This window comes from Pan troglodytes, chromosome 1, assembly GCF_028858775.2.
Source record: "Pan troglodytes isolate AG18354 chromosome 1, NHGRI_mPanTro3-v2.0_pri, whole genome shotgun sequence".
NCBI classification, from domain to species: Eukaryota; Metazoa; Chordata; class Mammalia; order Primates; family Hominidae; genus Pan; species Pan troglodytes.
In genome coordinates this window covers 81,680,271-81,706,102 of record NC_072398.2, presented here as the reverse complement: position 1 = coordinate 81,706,102, position 25,832 = coordinate 81,680,271, and the positions used below count along the sequence as shown (strand labels likewise).

At 38.7% G+C, this 25,832-nt stretch overlaps 1 protein-coding gene across 6 annotated transcripts in view; it reads left to right on the top strand.

Annotated features, from left to right (window-relative positions):
• Window positions 1-23,803, top strand: part of POU2F1 (POU class 2 homeobox 1) — a 206,391-nt gene extending 182,588 nt beyond the window's left edge. For 4 of the 6 annotated variants that reach the window (XM_016961676.4, XM_063787103.1, XM_063787136.1 and 1 more), the window contains 3 exons: window positions 8,450-8,795; window positions 9,517-9,605; window positions 11,979-23,803. In XM_016961676.4, the coding sequence (XP_016817165.1) occupies window positions 8,450-8,795; window positions 9,517-9,605; window positions 11,979-12,289 (746 nt within the window). In that variant the 3' untranslated portion in view covers window positions 12,290-23,803. 6 annotated transcript variants of the gene reach the window in all.
• The last annotated feature ends 2,029 nt before the right edge of the window (window positions 23,804-25,832 follow it).

The following is a 25,832-nucleotide window of genomic DNA, read 5'->3' as shown; positions in this document are numbered from 1 at the left end:
TCCTCTTTGGACTGTAACTTTCTTGTACAGCCTCTTTTCCTCTGATATTTTTATACTGCCTTCTTTTTTTCTCTGTTGAGAAAAGTAGCATGTTTCTTTATCATGTTATTTATTAAAGACGGCCAATGTCTTAATCATACAACTTATCTAATGCAATCTGCTTTCTTCCTGAAGACTTTCTTCTTGGGATTTCTATGATTGCTTATTTTAAATTGTTTTCCTTGTTTTCCTGAGTTAGATCCAATGTTTCTCAGATGCCCTGTCATCCTCTTTGATTCCTTTTTGTCTGGAGCACGTTCTCAAGTAATTTTATTTAGAAAGGTTACATGGGAGGTAAAACTTCTAAATACATGTATAACTGAGAAGTATTTATTTTGCCTTCACAGTTTTTTTTGGAGTTTGTCCAGTTACAAAAGTATTTTTCCTTTGAATTCTGTTGTGTTTTAGCATCTAGTGTTGCTAGTGAAAAGTCTGATTTCAATCTCTTTTTCCTTGTTTTTTCTCTCTGTAAACCTTAAGGGTTTTTAAAAATCTTATACTGTTCTAAAATTTCACTACAGGGTTTCAAAGAAGGGGCCTTTTAAAACTTGCCCTCATTGGCCTTCAGCAAGCATTTTCAATGTGAATTAATGTATTTCTTGCACTCTGGTAATTTATCTTTTTTTTTTTTAAGTTAGGATTTTTTGGCATTCACTCTGTTTATTCATTTTGTGTCATTTGTAATGTGCTGTTGGCTTTTTTCATTGTCTGGTGATTTTTGTAGTGGTGAATGCAAGATTACATTACTTATTATCAGTAGCCTGTAAGGGTTTTTCCTGACATTGTGTAGCTTCTGTTACTCAAGAGTCCCCTCCCCTGAATGGAAGGGCTCGCGGTGAGCTGTGAATGTGAATAAAGAACTGCCAAACTTTATTTCAGCCTATGAACAGGAAGCAGGCAGGCAAGCGAGGCTTTCTGTCATACTTTTCCAAAATGAGGGGTATCTTTCCTCATGCATGCAAGTACCTACACTAGAATCCTTAGCGTTCCATGGTCAGATTTTATTTTCTTTCAAGAGTAGGTGACTTTGGTTCTGTTCATTTGAGAGGTCTGGTAGAAGGAGGGAAAGGCCCACTGTGAGAGCTATTATGTGAATAGCCCTTGAATCACCCTGTTCTCTGACCCTATTTCCATCTACCTCAGTATCTGACAAATAACTCTGAGCTGGGACTCTCTGTGAGGCTCCATCACAGTGAATAATTTCCTCCTCTATCATAGTCTTCTCCTGTGGCCTTCTGGATTATGGTTGATTTCTCCACCATCCAGTTTTATCCTTTTTCTCATTTCTGCAAATCTGTCTAAATCTCAAAACCTCTGATACCTGTCACCAGAGCTCTTTTTCCCTTTTGTATCTCTTTACTATTATTGGGAATAGGATTTTAGAAATGAAGGGAAAAACCATATCCTTAGTACTATCTTCTAAGAAAAATCATGTTTGATTGATGTGGTCATCTTATTTTCCCATAGGTACGTTTGACACATAATAGGTCCTTGGTAAACATTCTAAAATAGATGCAAGTGAGCATTGCCATACTCCTCCAGAAAGACGAGTGTTCCATTGTGTCTCAAAAACTTGTAAAAATTCCACAGCCCTTAATAATCTCAACCAAACATGCCCCGCCCCCAATTCATTTTCCAAAATATTTTTCATAGTGACAAAATTGTTGATTCCTCAGGAAGATATAGCAACTATAATTATATAGCCACCTAACAACAAAGGCCCAAGATACAGGAAACAAAAAGGAATAAAATTCAAAGAAGAAATAGACAATTCAACAATAACAGTTGCAGACATAGTATTTATTTGAGCCACGTTGAAAAAAAAAAAAAATTCAGGCCATGTGCAGTGGCTTATGCCTATAATCCCAGCACTTTGGTAGGCCAAGGTGGAAGGATCGCTTGGGTCCAGGAGTTCAAAACCTGCCTGGGCAACATAGTAAGACCTTGTCTCTACAAAAAAAAAAAAAAAAAAGAGCAAAATTAGCCAGGCGTGGTGGCACGTGCCTATAGTCCTAGCTGCTCGGGAGGCTGAGGTGGGAGGGTCACTTGAGCCTGGAAAGTTGAGGCTGCAATAAGCTGAGATTGTACCACTGAACTCCAGCCTGAGAACAGAGCGAGACCCTGTTTGGGGAAAAAAAAAAAAAAAAAAAGCCGTGAAGGATATACAACATTTGAGCACTGTCAACCAACTTGTTCTAACTGCCATCTGCAGAACACTTGGTCCAGCAACAGCAGAAAACACATCCTTTTTATGTACACATGGAACATCCATCTCCCAGGATACTTTTAGCCATAAAACAAGTTTCAGTAAATTAAAAAGGATTAAAATCATACAAAGTGTGTTGTCTGATGACAACTGAGATAAACTAGAAATTAACAACAGAAAGAAATTTGGGAAGTCCCCGTGTATTTGAAAATTAAAACATGCATCAAAGAAGAAATAACATTTCTCCTCTATTTTCCTATCAGGCCGGTATTACCCAGATACCTAAGCTTAGATAAATAGCACAAGAAAAAAAATTACAAACTCATATTCCTCGAGAAAATATAAACCAAAACTCTCAAAAGAATCTTAGCAAGTCAAATCCAGCAACATACTGAAAAAATCGAACGATTATATACATCATGGCCAAGGAGGATTTATCTCCCAGGAATGTATGGTTAGTACAATAACTGAACATCAATTAATGTAACACATTATAATAGTAGAAGAAAGGACAAAAACCACATAATCATCTCAGTGGATACAGAAAAGATATTTGTAAAAATCCAAAACCCATTCATGATGAAAGCTGAAATACAAAGGAACTGCCTTACCTGATAAAGAGCACTTAACTAAAACTCTCCAGCAAATAGAATACTTAATGGCAAAAGACTGAATACTTTCCCCACTAAGATTGAGAATTAGGTAAGAGTGTTTGTTTGCTCTTGTGGACTTCTGATTAACATCGTCCTGGAGGTTATAGCCTCCAGTAAGGGGGAGAAAAAAAACGGAAGACAATTTGGAAAGGAAGAAGTTAAACTGCTTGTATTTGCATTATTCTATATGTATAAAAATACTAAGGAATTCACCAAAAAAAGGTATCTAGGACTAATCAATAAATTCAGTATTGTTGCAGAATACAAGATTGATATATAAAAAATAAATTACATTTGTATGTACTATCAATGGACAGTTCAAAAATGAAATTTAGGAAATAACTTGTATGTAACAGTATCAAAAGAATAAAATACTTAGGAATAAACTTAACAAAAGAAGTGTAAGACTTGAACAATGAAAACTACAATTTGCTGAAAGAAGTTAAAAGAAGTCTAAATAAAGAGACATTTCATATTCCATGTTCATGTTTTGGAAGACTAGGCATTCTTAAGATGACAGTTTTTCTCCAGCTTGAGATATATGTGCATCTCTCTCTCTCTGATTTCAAGGTTTATCCACATTATAGCATAAATATATATTTTTTTATTTTATTTATTTTATATATTTTATTATTATTTGTTTTCGAGACAGGGTATTGCCCTGTCACAGTGGCGCAATCACATTTCACTGCAGCCTCAACTTCCCAGGCTCAAGCAATCCTCCCACTTCAGCCTCCCCGGTAGCTGGGACTATAGCCACATGCCACCCGCCCAGCTAATATTTGTATTTTTTGTAGAGACGAGGTTTTGCCATATTGCCCAGGCTGGTCTCGAACTCCTGGGCTCAAGCAATTCACCCACCTTGGCCTCCCAAAGTGCTGGGATTACAGGCATGAGCCACCATGCTCAGTCTTCCAGCTTGATTTATAGATTCAACAAAATCATAGTAAAAATTCCAACAGGTTTTTTCTTCGTTTTGTTTTAAAGAAATCGATAAACTCTTGGAAGGGACCAAGAATAGCCAAAACAATTTTGAAAAAGAGTGAAATCAGAGGATTTTCATGTCCTGATTTCAAAGTTTACTGTAAAGCAACAATAATCAAAGCAGTGTATTACTGGTATACATATAGATATATAGATTAAATGGAACAAAATTAAGAGTCCAGAAGCAAAACTTTAAATTTATGCTTTATTGATTTTTGACAGAGGTGCCAAGGCAATTCAATAGGGAAAGGACAGTCTTCAACAAATGGTTCTAGGACAACTGGATATCCATATGCAGAAAGAAGAATAGAGGAATTTAGATCCTTACCTTACACCGTGCATAAAAATTAACTGAAATGGATCAAAGGCCTAAATATAAGAGCTGAAACTATAAAGTTTCTAGTAAATAAAGTAGGACAAAATCTTTGTGACCTTGGGTTAAGCACAGAGTTCATATACACAGCACCAAGAGAACGATCCATAAAAGAAAAAAAAATTAGTAAATTCAGCTTCATCAAAAGTAAAATCTTTTGTGCTTCAAAAGCCACAGACTGAGAGAAAACATTTGCAGATCACATATCCAATAAAGAAATTGTGTCTAGAATGTATAAACAACTCTTACAACTCAATAGTAAGAATATAAACAACTCAGATTTTTAAATGGACAAATGTTAGTATACATTTTACCAAGGAAGATATAGGAGTGACTAGTAAGCACATGGAGAGATATGTGACATTAGCATTACTCATTAGGGAAATGCAGATTAAAACTGTAATGAGATCCTACTTTGTACTCACTAGAATGGCTATAATCAAAAAGACCCAAGATGATAAATGTTGGGAAGGATGTGGAGAAACTGGAACTTTCATGCATTGCTTGTAGGAATGTAGAATGATACAGCTTCGGAAAACATCTTGGCAGTTCTTTTAAACATAAATTTACCGTCCTACCCAGCAATTTCCCCAAGAGAAATGAAGACATTTCTACACAAAAACTTCAATGTGAATGTTTATATAGCAGCCTTATTTATAATATCCAAGAACTGGAAACAAACCAGTGCTCATCAACTGGTGAATGAATAAACAAAATGTGTTATATCTACACAGTGGAATATTATTCAGCCATAAAAATTAATGAGGTGTTGATTCGTGCTACAATGTGGATGAACCTTGAAAACAGAATGCTAAGTAAAAGAAGCCAGATGCAAGAGACTACATATTGTATGATTCCATTTGTGTGAAATGTCCACAAAAATCTAGAGACAAAAAGCAGATAACTAGGTAGGAGTGTGACATGATTACAAACAGGCACAAGGGATCTTTTTTGGGAGTGGAAATGTCATAATCTGGATTGTGATGATGGTTGTATAACTGTAAGTTGATTAAAAGTCATCAAATTTTAAAGCTGGATGAATTTTCATGTGCTTACTAGTCACTTGTATATCTTCCTTGTTAAAATGTCTACTAACATTTGTCCATTTAAAAATCTAAGTTATTTATATTCTTACTATTGAGTTGTAGGAATTGTTTATACATTCTGACACAATTCCAGTTCCTTTATTGGATATGTGATCTGCAAATGTTTTCTCTCAGTCTGTGGCTTTTGAAGCGCAAAAGATTTTACTTTTGATGAAGTTGAATTCACTGATTTTTTTTTTCTTTTATGTATCGTTCTCTTGGTGCTGTGTCTGTGAACTCTTTGCTTAACCCAGGGTCACAAAGATTTTGTCCTACTTTATTTACTAGAAGCTTTATAGTTTCAGCTCTTATATTTAGGCCTTTGATCTGTTTTAGTTAATTTTTATGCACAGTGTAAGGTAAAGATCTAAATTCCTCTTTCTGCATATGGATATCCAATTTATAAGTTGTATCTCAATAAAAGCTGTTTGAGAAAAGACAAGACAGGGTGGGAAGCACAGGGAAGTGCCAGGTACTATATACACACCTTGACTATAGCTTCCTACTTCCCCTGTGAGGTGGTTGGTGGCATCTTATTTTGCTGTCGAGGACATTGAGGCTCAGCAACAATAAGTTCACTAGTCAAAGTTACCCAAGTAATTAAATTGCCAAGTTGCCAAGAATTTACAGTCATGAAATACATGTATTGATGAAAACATGACTCACTGACTGGGATAATTAATTTAAAGATAATTTTAAGTTGTTATACCATAATGCTTATTTATGTAACATTTATATTGGAGACGCCTAGAACAATTTTGAATGCTTCTGGAGTCATCATCTTCTGGCCTAGGTTAAATTCACTGATAAAATTTGACTGGGATTTTCTTTGTAAACTTAAGGGATTTAAGAAAACAGTTGGTGAATGATTTGAAGGTGGCTGGAGAGTAAAGAAATAACTATTTTAAGCCTTTTGAGCTCAAGATATTAGGACTTATAAAAATAGGCAATTCAATTTCAGAACTTTGAAAGGGGGGAAGTAGTACCCATAGGTAAAATCAGGTTAGATAAGGTGAGAAATTGGTCAAAAAAAGATTGAAAGTACATTGAAATTGCTTAGCATGGAAGAGAAATAAAAGATGTTCACCTTACTATGTGACAGGGGGCATGTCTTAAGAGAAGATTCAAGCGAAAAAGGGTATATGAATCTGCCCAACACAGGACCCTACACAGCATCCAGTGTTCAGTGGTTGATTGTTCTGAGAGATTTAGAACCAAAGAAGTAATGAACGAAAATAGAATTCATAGTATCTGCAAAGATGTAATGATATTTAGGGGCGGTGGCAATAAAAATAAATCGTTTATATTTTTCAGAAGGGTAGACAGAGGAAGAAAGCCTTCCTTTTTATTTAACAATAAGAACATTATGTTTACCTCATTCATTTGGCAGCCACTTTTGCACAGCTTTATAGGAGGTGAAGAAAGTAGTCAGTGCTGAAATAAATGATGTCTGAGTCTCTCCCAACCCTGTGACATGTGATAAAAACTGAAGAGTGGAAGTGAGAGTTCAATTCTAGATGTTCTTAGTACAGACCAGAAGAAGGTTTTAAAACAGATTTTTGGAAGGACAAAATCTTGTTACAGAATTTGTAACAAGATTGTTATGAAAGAAGAGCATGTTCTGAAGCTTGGTAAAAGATTTCATCACCAAAAAATGTTATTATTATTATTATTTTTTTTTTTTAATGGAGTCTTACTTCGTCACCCAGACTGGAGTGTAATGGCGTCATCTCGGCTCACTGCAACCTCCACCTCTTGGGCTCAAGCAGTTCTCCTGCCTCAGCCTCCTGAGTAGCTGGGATTACAGGCGCCCACCACCATGCCTGGCTAATTTTTGTATTTTTAATAGAGACGGGGTTTCACCACATTGGCCAGGCTGGTTTCGAGCTCCTGACATCAAATGATCCACTCACCTCAGCCTCCCAAAGTGCTGGGATCACAAGCGTGAGCCGCCACACCTGGCCTTGTCTTACCATTTTCAGTGCGGCTACTAGAAATTTTTAAATTACATATGTCTTGTATTTCTGTTAGACAACGCTGATCTCAGACATTAAATAATCCCAGCAAATGTGTTTTAGTGTTTAGTAATGATATATTTAATGTCAGTTAGTCATTTATATCCAAATGTTCATTCTCCTTAAACCAAAAGCATATTCAGGCACTTTTTTCTGAGACCTCACAAATAATTTCTTTTTTTTTTTTTTTTCTTGAGACGGAGTCTTGCTCTGTCACCAGGCTGGAGTGCAGTGGCGCAATCTTGGCTCACTGCAACCTCCGCCTTCCAGGTTCAAGCGATTCTCCTGCCTTAGCCTCCCGAGTAGCTGGAACTACAGGCGCGTGCCACCACGCCCAGCTAATTTTTGTATTTTTATTAGAGGCAGGGTTTCACCATGTTGGCCAGGATGGTCTCAATGTCTTGACCTCGTGATCCGCCCACCTCAGCCTCCCAAAGTGCTGAGATTACAGATGTGAGCCACCACACCCGGCCTACAAATAATAATTTCTTAGATCTTAATTTTTATGCTTTTATGAGATTCATAGTATCATTGTATGTTGTTTTTTTTTTTACCACAATGGACTTTTTGAGAGCTAATTTTTATTACAGAATAGTTGTTTGAATGTAGAGAAGGCATGTAGTCATTTTTATACTATGTTGTTGTTGATACTGAATTCTTAGAAAAGTATATAACTTTCTGTTTTTCTTCTCCTTGTTTTGATTTTTCTGAGGAGACCCCTAAGGAGATTTCTGAATGAAAAGAGCTTTACAGAAGTTTTTCTTCTTTTGCTTTCTTTTTCTTCCCCAGAGCAGTTGTATTCCATAATTAGAGCTTCTATGATTCTTTTGTTTCTTGAATAGGAAATAGGCAATGGAAAACTTCTCTGTTTCTTTCATTGCTCATATCTCTTAAAGTAGGGTTCCTAGCTGTGATCCTAAAATGTTTGGTTTTGTAGTTAATTTCCATAAAAGCACTAAACTAGGTTATTAAAGGACAGCTTTACTAGGTGGTAGGTTAATTATTCCATTGATTATAGAGTTTGGCTGAGTAAAGCCACCATTCTTCCAAAACCATTTACAAAAGGTCATCTTCTAATCTGTTTCTCTTTTCAGGCACTTCAGACACCACCTCCAACAACACAGCAACCGTGATTTCCACAGCGCCTCCAGCTTCCTCAGCAGTCACGTCCCCCTCTCTGAGTCCCTCCCCTTCTGCCTCAGCCTCCACCTCCGAGGCATCCAGTGCCAGTGAGACCAGCACAACACAGACCACCTCCACTCCTTTGTCCTCCCCTCTTGGGACCAGCCAGGTGATGGTGACAGCGTCAGGTTTGCAAACAGCAGCAGCTGCTGCCCTTCAAGGAGCTGCACAGTTGCCAGCAAATGCCAGTCTTGCTGCCATGGCAGCTGCTGCAGGACTAAACCCAAGCCTGATGGCACCCTCACAGTTTGCGGCTGGGTAAGGCGCTTTCTCATCTCATTCACGTCTGAGGTGGAGGTCATCCCTGGAATTACTCACAGGGGAGACTTTACGTCACTGACTTAGATGGGGAAAAAAATGTCTTTAAAGCAGTAATCTCTTTGAAGTGGGCTGTTTTGTGATCATACAAGGACTTTGATTATAGTTGAGTTTATGTTTCTTAACACCCTGGGAAGGGCAGTAGTCATACCTTTGTTTCCAGATGAAGACCCAAAATACCAGGTCACTAATTACCTTAGTGACGGGGCCAGGAAGAAAGCCTAGAATTCTTGACTTTTATTTTCCCCATTAAACTCTCTCAACTGCCTACTTCCTAATTCTCAAGCATAGATAAGAGATGTAATAGGAGTCTCAATTTTATACTGTTATTGTCACACATTATAAGAATTATCTTGTAAATATATCTTTTTCTCTAGAATGTTTCTTTCATTTTGGAAAAAAAGAGAAATAAGTCTTTCAAAGAAGGGTCAAAATGACTATAAAAGTTTTACATTTTGTGCTGATCATAACCTCGTTTGTATGAGTAAGCATCCAAGAAAGCAGTAACTGAGAAGCACAAACCATAGAAGAGTAAAGAAAAATAAATATTTCCACCTATTTCCCCAGCTGGATTTTCGTTTTGTAAGTTCCTTTTGGTGTGTTGTCAAAATGAGACCTGCGTCTGCATGGTAATAAAGTGACTCCTCTTTTGGACTTGCAGAGGTGCCTTACTCAGTCTGAATCCAGGGACCCTGAGCAGTGCTCTCAGCCCAGCTCTAATGAGCAACAGTACACTGGCAACTATTCAAGGTCAGTAGAAGCCTTTTTCTTACTTTGGTGGCATGCACGTGTGTGTGTGTGTGTGCTTGAGACAGAGATAGAGGAAGTCTGCTTTGCTAGAGGTAAAAGTGATGGGAAAGAGTCAAATGCTGACTAACTTGTTCTTGAGAACTAAGAAAATGTCCTCGTAAAAAAGCTTTGTAAGAAAAGTATAGGTGTTAGTATGTGAGTAAAAGCAGGAAATATACTTAGTTTGGTATATGGTAAAAAACCAGAACTTTCATGCTAATATTGATCTTATGTGAGTAGACTTGAAGCCAGATTTTTTTCCCCTGATAAGTTTATCCCAAGTATTAATCTAAAACCCGTCTCAAGGCAAACTTGACCAAGTAAGACTCTCCAGTTCCCAGCTGCACTCCTGAGAAAGCTGTGCATGGGAAAGTCCTGTAATGAACAAACATTGGAACACATCAGGTGGACCTCAGGAGTGCTTTTAATTCTCATTAAGTTCTGCTCTTTTTATATCGCCATTAGTGTAGAACATATATTCTCTTGGATTATAATGTCTCTTTTCCAAGCTCAGCTGGGTTCCTTTTGCCTTTTAGCATGTTACCCAGGGCAATATTCATTCCATATAATGAAGAGTTCCACTTGTTTAGTACCTAAGCTTTCTGTCTAAAAATGTTTACTGTTGTGTGATTCAGGGAGACAATTTGAGAGACATCACTAATTAATTAGAATTTTTTTCTTAAAATAGTTTTGCTAAGAGGCTGAGGCAGGAGGATCACTTGAGGCCATGAGTTCAAGACTGCAGTGTGCTATGATCATGCCTGTGAATAACCATTGCACCCCAGCATGGGTAACACAGTAAGACCCTGTTTCTAAAAAAAAAAAAAAAAAAAAAAAAAAATTAAAGTGTTTTGTGCATAAATGAGAATTCTCAGGGCCAAAAATAACTATTAGCCAACCTAAATTAAGATTAATATTTCACAGGTAATGTCTCTAACAGTGTACTAGAGAATGTTAATTACAGACAAAACCAAACCATGGCCTAGATTACCTTACATTATATTGACTTCCTGATTGACTAAATCATACCTGAATTGGTTAGCTCTAAAGCTTTTGTTATATAATAATTTTTTTTTGCAATAGAATTTGTGATAAATCACTTTTTCTTCTGCTTTATTGAATGTTTCTGTGCTGTGTTGATACTACAAAGGCAAAATGTCTTCCCTAGGGCATGATTGACACTCTGAAAATATACTAAGTTTGGAATCTCAGAAAAACTTCAAGCTGCACTGTCTCACTGTTCTGTGCTATTTGTATGAGCAAGGCCAAAGTCAGAGGCATTCCCTTCAGCTATATTTTATGTAAGAAATCAAATGTGTAATGCCGTTAGAAAATCCCTCAAATCTACATGTAGGAGTGAGGTTATATGGCTAGAGAGATTTAGGAATGTTGCCAGACAACAGGTTGAGATACTAAATGAGAGTCTCGATTATTTTAAATAAAATGTTGATGATGCCTTCTTTGGGGAAGCAACAGCATCATAGAAAATTTCTCACCCATTAAAGCACATCCTAGCCTTAGATCACCCACCTACATCATTATGTCTGATTTCCTGCTACAATAGATTCATCATTCTCCTTTGCACAAGTCATAGAAATCAAGTATTTAGCCTCAGGAAGTGAGAAATTAATTATACCTTTTACTTTATTTGGTGATACATAATTTATTTTAGAACTAAAGCCTTTTTGCAAGATGATTTTCATCTTGTATATCATAATATAAAGCAGTGGTCCCCAACCTTTTTGGCACCAGGGACTGGTTTTCTGGAAGACAGTTTTTCCATAGCCACATTGTGGTGGCGTGGTTTCTGGATGACACTGTTTCCACCTCAGATCGTGCTCTATGAGAATCTAATGCCGCCACTGATCTAACAGGAGGCAGGCCTCAGGCTGTAATGCCCACCACTCACCTCCTATTGTTAATGCTTTAACCACTTCAGCTAGTTTGTCCTTTGAACAGAGGTAGTTTAAAATCAGCAGTCTTCATTAAAGACAAAATTATTGGATTTATCAAATATGTCTAGGTAAATGAAATAAACTGGTGATTTCAAGACAGGAACATGACTCTAATTCATTAGACAGTTATTAGCTGTCTTCTACCCCTGCTTGTGCCCATTAAATTAGACATTTCAGTCTTTTAGGCTCTTCAAAATTAAAAATAAACTACAATTGGTATCAATATAGCACTGTGTTTGAGGAAAAAAATTCAGTGAAGGGCTATACTTTTTCCTGGTGGGTTGTAGGAAAATGATAGACTTTTGATGTGTTATTTGGCTTCTCCAGGATGATGTTAATGTTTTCATTCCTGCCTGTTTTGGGGGGTTTTTGTCTGTAGCTCTTGCTTCTGGTGGCTCTCTTCCAATAACATCACTTGATGCAACTGGGAACCTGGTATTTGCCAATGCGGGAGGAGCCCCCAACATCGTGACTGCCCCTCTGTTCCTGAACCCTCAGAACCTCTCTCTGCTCACCAGCAACCCTGTTAGCTTGGTCTCTGCCGCCGCAGCATCTGCAGGGAACTCTGCACCCGTAGCCAGCCTTCACGCCACCTCCACCTCTGCTGAGTCCATCCAGAACTCTCTCTTCACAGTGGCCTCTGCCAGCGGGGCTGCGTCCACCACCACCACCGCCTCCAAGGCACAGTGAGCTGGGCAGAGCTGGGCTGCCAGAAGCCTTTTTCACTCTGCAGTGTGATTGGACTGCCAGCCAGGTTAATAAACTGAAAAATGTGATTGGCTTCCTCTCGCCGTGTTGTGAGGGCAAAGGAGAGAAGGGAGAAAAAAAAAAAAAAAAACCACACACACCCATACACACATACCAGAAAAAGAAAGAAAGGATGGAGACGGAACATTTGCCTAATTTTGTAATAAAACACTGTCTTTTCAGGATTGCTTCATGGATTGGAGAACTTTCTAACCAAAAATTAAAAAAAAAAAAAAAAAGAAACAAAAAAATCAAAAACAAACAAAAATAAGTGAAAGGACTACTTATCATTTCCAGCAGTCATGATGACAAGTTAAGGTGGGTTATCAATTCCAATATAGGAAGGGGATTTCTTGTTTGTCTAAATTTCTTTTTTTCTTAAAAAAAAATCATTTTTATGGGTCTGTTGTACAGGCCATTAAGTCATAACAAGGTGTTTATAATCGTATCAATTGTGTTGGGGGTTCCTTTCTTAACTGGTACAATTTAGGCAGGCCTGTATTACTGTATTATTATTGTTGTTGTTGTTATTGTTTTATATATATAGTTTGGACATGTTTATTATCTCTTGCTCCTGGATCCTATTTCAGTGAGCTCCCACACTGTGGGGAGGGAGGGTTTTGGGGTAAGGGGAGACTTCTGTTCTTAACTGTGGGGAATGTTCTTGCTGGTTTCCTTATCCTTGATGACTCTTACAGAGGTGCTAGAAAATTATTTTCTTTTGCCACTTATGCAAGAGGCTTGGTGCAGAAGCTGAAGGCAGTGTGTGCAAACACTCCAATTCCACACACGCCCCTTCCCCTCCCCACATCAGGTGGTGCCTTTGGAGCACTTTTGTGTAGGAAGGAATTCCTGCTGAACTGTAGCTCTCACTCACCCCCAAATCATTGAATGACCCTGAGGCCCAGTTCCTGTGGTGCAACAGTGCTGCTTTCTGCTACTTTCAATGGGAACAGCTGTACATGTTGCAGGGCAGGATTTGGTTCCCAAGAGCAAAGACTACTGCAGACACCTGACTTGGTGGTTCTCCTGATTTCTTATCTCCTGAAAAATGCTCCTACTGTTGGTGTGTTTGTTTGTTTGTTCCATTTTGTGGAAGTTTTTCATCCAAACTTTAACTAACTTGGCAAAGAAAAAAAACTGACTTACTGAAATTGGGAAACTTTTCCCTTCTTTTATTTTCTAAAGGAATTCTACTAGACTATTTTCCATTGATAATATATACAAAAGAGGTGTGATGAGAAGGGTATAAGGTTACCACCTTTTCCTCTAGAGAGCCACAGACTTCCTTTCCACTGGATGGTTTATAAATTCCTCTAACCCTGAGATTCTTCTTGGTTCTCTGACTAAAGGAGGCACTTATTAGCCGGGCTGGGATCTGTAGAACCTTTGAAGAAGGACTTTGAGCAGGAACTTTGCACACACCTTAAGTGTCTCCTTGGTTTGTTCATGATGCTCCTGCTAGGTAGGTCTAAATGGCAATACACATCTCTTTATTCAGTGTAGAAAGTAATTAGTTCTGTAATTATTTTCAGGGTGTTTGTAGACTATATAAATGAGCCCATTGAAAAGGAAGAGTTTGTGAAAGTGGATGAAGAGGAATAAGGGTAACTTGGAGATTAAATTCCCTTTTTTGTCAGTTACTGTTGTTATGCCATCTGTACCAAAAAATTTTCCAAAAGACTGGATCACTGCAGTGCAGCTCATCTAAGTTCCCCTTCTTATTGGAGTTAAAGGTTCCCATTTGGTGGCTGTGGGTGCTTGCTTAAATCTCTGGTGGTCCCAAGACTGCACTTTTTCTCCCTTTCGAGCTGGGGATGTAGAGAGAACTTACAGGTGATTTTTATTCTGATTGCTTTTGTTTGTGTCCACAAGGGAGCTTGGATTCTGTGTACTTGTCTCTCTTTCCCATTGTCCAGTAAGGCAGTAAATACAGACACAATGTGTACTTTTGTGTGTGATTCAAGTGGGAGACAGTCTGTTAAAAGGTCAGAAACATTTTAGTCCCCTTTAAAATATTTCTTTTAGTTTATTTCTATCGTGTTTTATTTCACAGATATTTAATTACCACCCCTAAATTTCCTCCTCTTACCCTTCACCTTCCCTAAAATCCTTCCAAAATCAGTGAACTGCAAGCAGGGAAACTAACAAATGTCCATTCACCCTTTTTGTGTGGTGTGTTTTTTTATGTTTTGTTTTGTTTTTTAACTAAGCTTGAACCAAAGTCAATTTTTAGCAAGCTGCTGTACTAATGGACTAGTTGATAACGTGCAGTTCAGACACATCGAGGAGATAGATGCTACTGACAATTTTTTTCATTTGTCTTTATTAATTTTATATGAAAGTTGCTGCTTGTTTTTAATCTTTTATGTTGGTAAATTGTGATATCCTCTGGGCAGACATTAACTTGATGTTTAACTAGTTTATTAGGTTGGTGTGTAGATAGAATGACAATGTCAATTACTAATTTCTCTCCTCTCCATTCACTTTTTCTCTGTTGTAGTTAAATTTAATCTTCTATCCTGACTTGACATCTCTACCTTTAGTCTGTGGAAATGATTTTAGGGCTATCAGTAATGCTGTAGCTGCCCGTAATAATGAGTCCCTCCCTTGGGAGTGGTGAAACTTAGAAGGAAGGATTCAGGGAGGGAAATGCTGGTACCCAGTATACTGGATTAGAAGTTATAGCATTAATTTCTCAAAATTGCTACCAAAGGAAGTGTGGAGTCCCAAGGGACTCAAGCTCAGTGAGGTAAGACAAAGGGCAAGGAAAGGCTGTTTGGGTGGTTTTTTTTTTCCCCACATATGGTTTAGAAAATGATCCCTTTCCCAAACAAAACTCACCAACAGACTTTAATATTAGAAAAGATACTAAGCTTTAAATGTCAATACAGTGGTCTTTTATTCCCTGCCCTGTCTGTATTTTCTACTCAATTTGGGATAAGGGGATTTTATGTGAAGCACTTGATGAGGGTAGACCAGCATAAAAAATCTGTTTAAAAGAAGAAATAATCTTTAGGAAAAGATAAATCTTTAGATAAAAATAAATTTTTTTCTCTTTTTTTACTTATTTAAAAAGAAGTTGTGAAATGAAAGGTACATTTACACATGTACACACGAAACACTAATATAGCTTTTTGGTGGTTGTTTAGTTTAAAATCAACTCCCTATCCATCATCCCTAGATATTCTACTTATCATATTGCTTCATGAACACCTTAGTCATTTTTTACTTTACGTATATATTTTTTTATCATCTCAAGAAATGCATTTTGAATTGAATGAACTATCTTCTAAGCTAAGGTACTCAAATTTAACTTTTAGCCACCTTATATGGGAGAGCCTGGAAACTAAAGGGGACCAGGGACCGTTTGACCAAAAGAGGTGTTTGGTGGAGTTTCTGCATTTCAAAGAAGAAAGGCCAGATAGGTCATTACAATTCATTGTATTATTCTTTTTTTTCCCCTTAATGTTTATGCAAATTTTATTTTATATTTCTGAATTTGGTTAGCACATACTAAGCCAAAGACTATTCTAAATGCATTTATAGTGAATACTATATATGCCCATGGTAATGGGTCCTCCCTAAGGAGTGGTGAATGTAATTGTGTGAATCCTGCTTATCACAAGTGGTGCAATTTGGTCATAAACTTTATTTATACCCTGTATACATCTGAATAACAGAGCAGAAAGACCTAAAAAAGGGCTTCTCACAGGAACAATATTACTATGTTGTTCTAAGAAAAAATAAGTTGAGTGCTGTATTAGTTTAAGTGTTTCTGAAGTTCTATAGGCAGCATTTTAGAATTAAGAATTGTGTATATCCATTAACTGATATAATTCACATATCCTTTTATTTGTTATCAGAAAGATCAATACTACCCCAATTTATTCAACTTGTTAGCCAAGAAATGGAACCAAAGGAATCCAACTTTCATTTTGTGTAGAATCATACCTATTTATACTTAATGCTAGCACTGTAAGAAATAAATCTTTTTTGTTTAAAAAAGGGAAGATAAGATTAAAGATTCTTAGTGAGATCATCTTGCCAATTTGTTGTACATCTCTCATTCATTGTTGGGGAAAAAAAAGCACAACTATACCTCTTTAATGTTATTTTCTTCCATTATCCCTCATTTATTTGGAAAGATAAGGGAAACCTTGTCTGTATTATCCAGAAGCACAGATATTTGCTTGACACAATATTTAAATTCAGCCCAATCTTTAACATTAAAAAATTTTCTTTTTAACTTGCTGGAAAAGTTGGATACATTGGCAAATATAGGGAATTCATGTCTTTTTTTTTTTTTTTTTCTGGTCTTGCTCTATTGCCTAGGCTGGAGTGCAATGGCACGATCTCGGCTCACTGCAACCTCTGCCTCCCGGGTTCAAGCAATTCTCCTGCCTCAGCCTCCCAAGTAGCTGGGATTACAGGCGCCCACCACCGCACCCGGCTAATTTTTGTATTTTTAGTAGGGACGGGATTTCTCCGTGTTGGCCAGGCTTTTTGAACTCCTGACCTTAGGTGATCTGCCCGCCTTGGCCTCCCAAAGTGCTGGGATTACAGGTATGAGCCACTGTGCCCATCCTCATGTCAATTTTTAAAGTGATAAATTCTGATATTATACATTGCAATTAGTGTAGAATAAACGCTTGGCTTATAGAACTCTCTGTTCTTAGTCTAAAGCTGTTCCCAAACCAGGTCATCCTCACGAAACATTCTTGACCAAGAAAAAAGATAAGGTCATTGAGATAGGAAGACAGAGGAAAAGCCTCTTGCTGTTGTTTCTTCCCAAGAAAGGGGAAGCCCTGCCAGGGAGAAGTCAGTAGTATTGCTGACTCACCGTATCACTGAGTGTAGGGTGTGGTAGCAAGGAGGAGGCAGGGAATTCACGCTGACAGGTGGCTCTGGCCTGGCTCTTGGGGGGCCTTCTGAAGACCAGTCTGCAGTTTGAGGAAGGGCCCCAACAATTCATTTGGAGAGCTTGGCCAAATACTTTCTCATTAAATCAGCACCTAAACTTGATGAACTTAAAGTTTGTTTATTAGAGTTGAAAACATTAAAAGATGACTGATACTAATGGGAGAAAAATACTAAAGACCCAAAATTTAAAATTTTCCAAAATGGACAAGAATTGATGGGTTAATTTGCTCATAACTGATATGAGTTTGCTTTTATATGTGTGTGGAAAGCATTTAATGTGTGATGCTGTTCATAGTCCTGGCTATTTGATGTCATTTTCAGTTTTACAACATTTTGAGGATGACACTTTATAAAATGGTAAATCTTTCTCAGCGTTTACAAACTTGGCTTTTGAGAAGGGAAAAATCCTCTTTGCTATTTCTGTAAGAAGAATAACTGAGATCAGCTATTATATAGGTTTGCATGGATGGTGTACACAATACAAATGTAAACTTGGACAGGAATAGGATAAATAAATTGCTTTCATCATAAAGGCCAATCATCCATTTCTTAGTCCAAAGAGATTAAATATAAATAGGACACCCCTGAGATTTCCAGTAAGGTATTTGAAAGGATTCCACTGGGAGGGCAGGGAATATATTTTTTCTCAGAGCATCCAGTTTGTACCCAGTTTTCTATATGGTTTGTGAACTGTAGCTTTTAAAAAAAATTTTTGTAGTTTTCTTCTAACCTTATTCATTAAGTAGTTCCTTGTTTTGGCCCTTCTACTCTTGGCCTTAGCTAAAAGCAGTAAATGTGAGTGAATTTTATGTTGATTATGTCATCTGGATCTCCTTTCCTTCCCTTCTTTTTCTCATTGAATGGTGGTACCTTAATTTGGGTAACAGCTAGCTTCTGGCACCTTCATAAAATACCTCAGAATAGCTTAGCGTTGTTGCAAAACTGGTTTTAAACTAAAAACCAAATAAATAAATGAAAAAATTTTATAAATAGTGGAAATAATTCTAGCTGTAGCATTTAGTTGAACTAATGTTTATTATGATCGATAAACAAGATTGATGCTGTATGTATTTGGGATCCTGTTTATAGGTTACAATTTATAGGGTTAGGGAGGGTTGGGTGGGGGAAGAGGAGATGTTGATTATGTTAGAAGGAAAACATTGCTCGTGTGTGTGTTTGTTTTTTCTTATATCTGTCTTGCCAAAGGAAACTTGATTTCCCTGTGATTGGCTTTGGCCTCTGTGGTCTGGTCTGCAGCAGTGTGTGGTGGCATGCAGGTAACATATGGGGTGTCCAGTAGGTTCAGGGACCCTGAGGGTGCATTTACATCCCTTCCTATGGTTGCCCATGCCCCCCAGACCCTGCCAACCTCTCCTAATGATTCATTACCTCTGTACATAGCAAAAGCATAGGCAAAGGATGAATGCGTGAATGCCTGGATGTGCAGTTGAGAAATAGAGGCAGACATAGACATGCACCAATTAATTTGGAGCCAAGAGGTGAGTGATTGATGTATCTTAAATCTAGGAAAGTTAAAGTGAAACAGGTTCTTTGTGTTGCCCTCTGTCAAGTTACTGAATGTTGTGCTAATAACACAACACTTTAAAACCTTACTTACTTTTCTCATACCAAGGCTAGTTCTTTCTAGACCAAAAACACAAACAGGATAAAAAGCAAACCAAGAAGTTGAAAGCTAACCTGCCCACCTCACCCCTGTGATACAAAGTGTGAACCTTAAGGATTGGTTGGTGGGATTGAGGAGAGAATTATTCTTGGTGGGAACATGAATGAGAAATGATGCTGGCTTAGGAAAAATCACAAGCCCTTTCTGCCCATACTCTGGGACAAACTTTCTTGGCTCCTTGAGTTCGGATATAGACTGTATCTCTAGAAAGGCTATTTTTTTAAATAAATGATCCCACAGAACTTAAGTGGGATTTGGTTTAGATACCAAAGACACTGCTAATGTCATTGCTTATCCTTAAGTTTTCAAAACAGGCAGAGGGAATAGGAGCAAAAAGCCAAAATTTGGAAAAGCTTTACTTTATCTCTCTCCTTCCCTTTTCCCCTTTTCCCAGTCCCCTGCTTTTTGAAGGAAGTCTTCTTGGTTATCCTGGCTTTGGAAAAGAGATTTATTTTGTTTTGCTCTGCTGGCTCTTTAAAGATGGATAGTTGCTCAGTGTAGCAGTGATGTTCTTGGAATTGCTGAGAAATTTGGGGAGGGCAAAAGATAGGGGTCGAATTTTTTCATTATTTCCCTTTATCTAATACTTTTAAATAGAACCAACACAGCCTATATGAGTTCAGACAATATTTAGATGTGGTATCTCCATCTGTCTCCTGTAAAAGATAAGAATTTTCAAGAACAGGATTACGTGGAAAACCAAAAGATCTTCCCTTACTCTCCTATAAATGTTTTGTTCCAAATGTTTTTATATATGGGCTCTAGGGAGTCAGGTGGTTCATTGTTTCGGTGTACTAATGATAGGACACAGAAAGGGAGAGAGGGTAAAGAAATGTATCGCTCTCTGAATATTGCATCAAAAATGATTAGGTTGCAGAACTTCATGAAAGCTTTACTAATAATCTTATTGTTCTGACATTATGTAAAGGTGGTATTAATATTGTATGACTTGTCAAAGTGCTAGATAGGTTTATAAGCAGGTAATAGGGATGTTGAAGATTAGAGCACTTGAAACAAGTTCTTGGAAAACAAGGTGTGTGTAATGGAACACCACTTTGAGCACAGAAACAAAGGTCCCTTGGACCTAGTAGGGAAGATGTGATTTATGATTGTTTCTGTGTCCCTGTATCTACCCACCCTGCACAGGGCTCCACCACCCAGGGCCACCTTCTGGTTTAAACCCAGGACACTGTCAAAAAGTTAAGACCCCAAAACTAATTTACTGTAAAAAACATTGAGGACTGCTGCAAAGTTTTCCCTTGTTTTCTTTGTGTACTTGTTCATCATTGTATAAGTTAGCCACAGCTTCACAAGAGCAGCTTAAGGCTTCTTTCATAAATTGGCAGTGGCATTGAGTTCTCAGACATTATATCCCAAAGTCTGCAGGCAGACAGCTGGATACAGCGCTGTGTATAAATGAGACGTCCAAACACTTGAGTTTCTTAAGATTGGGATCTCTTTCAAATGAAAAAGGACAGAGCCAAGTAGAGAAAAGACTCTGTGCTCCCACCCAGCCTTAATGAGTTCATGGTCTAAAAGTATAGGAAGAAATGAAATGCACTTTCAGAAGCTAAAATGACAGTGTCTGCTACAAAAGGCTGTAGTTGTAGGCAGTCGGGGATGCCATGTCCTTGGTTCCATTCCTGCGTGAGTCTGCAGAAGGCACACACTTTGTAAGAGTAGAGTGGACTAGTGCCAGCCTGAATAGGTTTAAAACTGCAAACAGTTGGAGAACATGGAACAGGTTGGTGCAGGGAGCCTAAGATTTTGCAATCATATTATAACATTGGCTTTTGACAACATAAATGTTGTATCTTCCCTAAGGTCAGGTCGGGGAAAGAAAGACTCCAGCTTCTTACCTCTGCGTGCATGGGCACGTGTGCATTGCTCAGTGCACAGGAGGTCTCACTCCGCAGGAAACGCTCTCCTCCCGCATAAGTCTGTACTTCCATCCCCTCATCTGTGGTAGTAGTGAAGGCTAGGTGAGTAAGCGTGGGCTGTTCTACCCACCAGAAGTCCAGGAGCTGTTGTATACCTCATTTCTAACTCATGACCGAGTGACTTGCTTTAACTTTCTCGAAATCCTACAGAGTTGCCAAGTCTGCCCTCCCTCCTCAGTCATGTTAAACTCTGGCCTATAGCATCATGGGACCTGTAGCCTAGGGTGGGACCCCCTAAAGCCTCTGAATGTCGCTGCTTAAAAGCTACTGCAAACTGAGGGCAAATTGCAATCTTCTTTCCTTTTTGTTGCAAGGGGTCTTCACAGGTCTCTTAACATCTGCTTTCCCTGCCACCCTGCCTTTAGGGGCTGGCCAGCTATCCACACCCCTAACCCACCCTGTGTTTCTGACAGCTGGCCACACGTCAACTTCTGTACTTGCCTTTTCCTTGGTGGGGTAGAGGCCAACCCCTTCTCCTCTGAGGCCTCAGGGTTCTGTTTCTTTTCAGGACTTTGGGTAGAAGGGAAGACACCAAAGCCTCCTTTAAGCTGACTGCTGCATACACATTTCACTTTTTTTCCTTTGACATGACCAAAAATATCCAAATATTTAAGTTTATTATTATTATTATTATTATTATTTGACAATCTTATATCCAATGGGCTCTCTAGAAGCTGCATCCCCAGCCCTTTCACCTTTTCTTTGAATGTAGTTCCCAACCTTTAATTCCCACCCCTAATGCTGACAAAAAGCTTAGCCAGGTCATGATACTGCTGCTATAAGCCAGGGGAGGGTGGTTTCTTTGTTTTGTTTTGTTTTGTTTTTTAAATTTCCAGCCAAAACCAAAGATTTCTTAATGATTGTATAAACTCAAAACAAACAAAAGAACCAAAGAAAAGGGAAGTCTTCAGCATCAGTCCAGTCTGTGGTGTCCTGGCACTTAGAAGAGTGAGGCCAGGGAAGGTGGGGCGGGGGGACCCTCTGACTGGATCAGAAAGGGCAGGCAAGCTGCTTACCACCTTCCAGGGTCCAGCACAGGTGCATGCCCCTAGCTTTGGCCCTCACAAACTTGTGAGCATGCCCTGAAACAAATTGGCATTTCAGATTTTCCAAAACAAAAGTCAAAAAACCCCATCACCACCATCATCCACCCTACACCAACCAGGGTCACTATGGGGACTTAGCACAGGGCCTAGGGAGGGTGGGAGCTGCTGCTGGACTGGCCCGAGGACTCCACAGAGTGGGGGACGTTGAAGACACTGGCGCACGATTGGCTGCTCTGCTGGGTGCTTTAACCTCTGGGGCTGGGCGAATGCACGCCACGGTGCCCTTCTGAGCCTTTTTTCTCTTTTCCTGTACTGGAACTGCTTGGAAGTGGCTGTCCTGTTTGTGAGAAAACATGCAGAAAGATTATCAAGCTTTTCATTTCTCTTTATTGTAGTTTTCTTTCCTTTTTGCAGCACCACTGTGCAACTATGCATTGTACTTCACAACCTTTTGTGCTAGGTAGATGCCTGTGACTTTTTAACTTGGGGGGTGGGGGGATTGCAAATGAAGGAACTTTTTACATGGATCTTTTTAATCTCAGTTGGTTGGGGGAGGGGGGTACTTGGTTCTTGGGTCATACAAGCTCTATCCCAAAGCAAAATCCAAATGTTAATAATATTAGCCTGATGCAGATACCAAAGATAATTTCTTTCCTGCAGAACCTTAGACTCGTGTATTAAGTACGATTACCCAGCACTTGCATTAGTCTAACCTCAGTAATTCCAAAGCTTAGATGTATATTTTGGTATATTTCTGGGATATTAAAAAAAAATGTCGTTTAACTTCTTGTTTGTTTCAGTGTAATGCTCTTAAAGTCATAGCATGAAAATAATTGAACTGTCCTATTCTTAGTAGTTTGAAATAATAGTATTTTTGTATGTTTTGGGTGTGTCTATGTATGTATTAACATAACAGTTTTCACTGCCTAGGTGTTCATAATAAAAAAGAAAATGAAAAAAGTTCTGAGTGTACATAATATTCAATAATAATCTCCCACCAGGTGTCAATTTAGATTGCATATTCCTCATTACTGTTCCCAACTGGGATTTTGTTTTCTTTTAAAGAGACAGTGATCGTGTTTTTCTAAAGATGTTTTCTTTCTCTCTTTCAATATCTTAACTCACTTTTTTTTTCTTCCTTTTTTGTCTTAATTATTAATTCAGGGGTGTTTGTCCACTGTTGTCAAAGGAGGGGCACAAGGGGAATTGGCCCCTGGCCTCCTAGAACTTTTTGTTTTATGTACTTTAAAATGTGAGTTTGAGTTCTTCTTTGTGGAAACTTAAGATGTGGTGTAAATGATTCTTTCCAAAATTGTCCAGCAGCTTGAATGAGGCAGTGACAATTCTGAGGTGGTTTATTGGGAGTCCTTCTACATTTCTCTTAGATAACTGCACTCTGGGTGGCTATTGTGTAGCCTTACTGCCCCAGAGTGCCTGTTAGCCAAATATTTCCCCTCTGATAGGAAAATTTTCTAAGAATCAGCTGATAACTTGCGTGCTGGACCTTGTTATCTGTGCCCCTGGGAGACACATGTTTTCTTGGTTTTGAAAACCTGAAACACAGGCAACTTTACATTTTGGGGAATTAGCTGATGCCTCCTGAAGCCTGAGGAGGTGGCGGGGAATATGAGCGGTGCTGTCTCTCTCAAAAGTGCCCTTTAGATGATTCCCCCTCCTAGGGCTGCCTGCAGGGGCTGTAGGCTTGGGAAAGATTGTGTAGGTGACAGTGAATCAGAATGAAATGGTAGATTTTGTGTAGATGAATTTGTCTGCTGTAATTTTTTATATATATATTAAACTTACTGTAACTGTACAGTTCATTTCTGTTGTAAAACATCATTAAACCATCTTCCAAGTGTTTTCACATTGTTGGAGTTTCTTTGAAATTGCTGTGTTGGTATTCTGGATGCTTCACATACAGATTCTCAGACTCTTCGCATAATTCAGCTTCCAAATTATTTTTTCCAAGTGCTCTCAGGAACCCCAGAATCACCATAAGCACCCTGGTTCCTGCCCCACTCCACCCTTCCTCCTGCACTCCAGGAGGAGCTATGGCCACTGCATTTCTCCCTCCCAGACCCTCAGTGTGGTTTCATGGGACCCTGAGTAGCAGTAGTCTCCCTCAGGCCCAAGTACTTTGTGGGATCAAACACGCAGGCCCATGATTGATCCTGCAAGGGAGCTCTTCAAAGCTCCATCTCACTGTGTATTTGACTGCAGAACTGGGACCGAACTCAACTTTTTCCAAATTTATTGTTTAAACTGCACTGCCCCTCTAGCATTTCCTGCCAAGTCCTGAACATTCATTGGGTGGGGGGTCCTCCGAAGGAAGGTAACCCTGAACTTGGCATCTGGTCCTCCTCCTGTTCGAGGTTGCACAACTTAGCTTCTTCAGACTTATAAATACTACTTAGCATTTAGTGTCTTACTACAATTCATTCATTTCATGAAAAGGAAAGTTTGAATTTTAAAATGAATTCCCCACAGAGAGAAGGCTTCAGCTTACTGAAGAACCTGGGGAAGTTGTCTATCACGTGCTGGCCATCTGACAGGCGTTCTTGAATTAGATGATGTGGAGAGCCGTTGTCGCAAGATGTGCTCGCTCTCCTGGAAAGGGACCAAAATGGGAAGACAAATGATGGGTCCCTTTCTCCCTGCTCCTTCATCATAGAATTTATATTTTTCCATTCCATTCCTTAGATATATGGCTTATGTCTCAGTTTGTAGAGTTATTTTCTTAAAATAATGTCAAGTTTTTAACAGAAATCCTGTTTTTGAGATAGTGTCGTGCTCACAGACTTAGCAAGCAAAACTCGTTTGTCATATCCTAAGGAATGAGGATAAACAACTGATGAGATTCTGTTACCCTGTAGTCCTTTGTGAAAAAGTTGTTAAATTCTAACCCATTTCCAGGTTTGTATACAAAGCTGAATTATCTATGGCAGGATGTGAATAATATATGCCCTTACTCTTTTGTTTTTGGAGGGACTTACATCTCTCCAAAGACCCAGGTTGAAGTTAACAGGAAATCCAGTGTTAGGACCCAGTCATGGGTTCACAAAAGTAGTTGTTGATCAACAACTGAAATGTCCAGCACCAAGCAACCAAAACACATCACAAGTTATTCATGGACAGTTTGAGGCCTGTGGCTAAACAGTTGGCCAAATGACAAGGCTTTAAATCACCCCGGAAGTTGTCCTCTTAGCCTAAGTAGGTCATCTGCCATTTTTTCTCTGCCAAGCCAGGCTTTGCAGTTTTGAGTATTTCTTATAGGAACATTTTAAACTAGAAACCTTGGATCTTATTCCAAGAATGACCTCAAATTATACTCTAAGAAGAAAAGCGATCAGAAATATTCATATCATCTGAGTTTAGTGACATTTGAATAAACGTTTGAAAAATATTGAAAGCTTCCATCTTTATATATATAATGTGTTTCCTCAATACAAGTAAAATTCCATGTTTCCTTGATTCTAAGCGTATCTTCACTTTTAACCCATGAAACAGATCTACATCTTACAATGGATATTTAGTGTTTTTGCCCTTGAAATAAGTTGATACATCAGTAACCAACAGTGTCTTAGGATGGAGGGAGTGCAGTTGTGCTGTGGAGAAGGCATTGCCAGACCTCAGGAAAGACAGGAACCCTGGCAGTTCCAGGGCTAGCCGCTCTCCCCTCGGATTCAGGGCTTTGCTCTCTCAGAAACTGGTTTCTCAGCCCTGCTTCTGTGAGCATATCTCAGTTCTCCCCCAGCTTGCTGTCTGTGTGGTTACCTTGCACGTAGCCTGATGTGGCCCACACCCCAGTTTAGCTCTAGCACCATAGCTCACTGCCCACTGCCAGCTTTTCTTTTTGCCTCTTTAGACATGTTATAAAAAAAATTATATATATA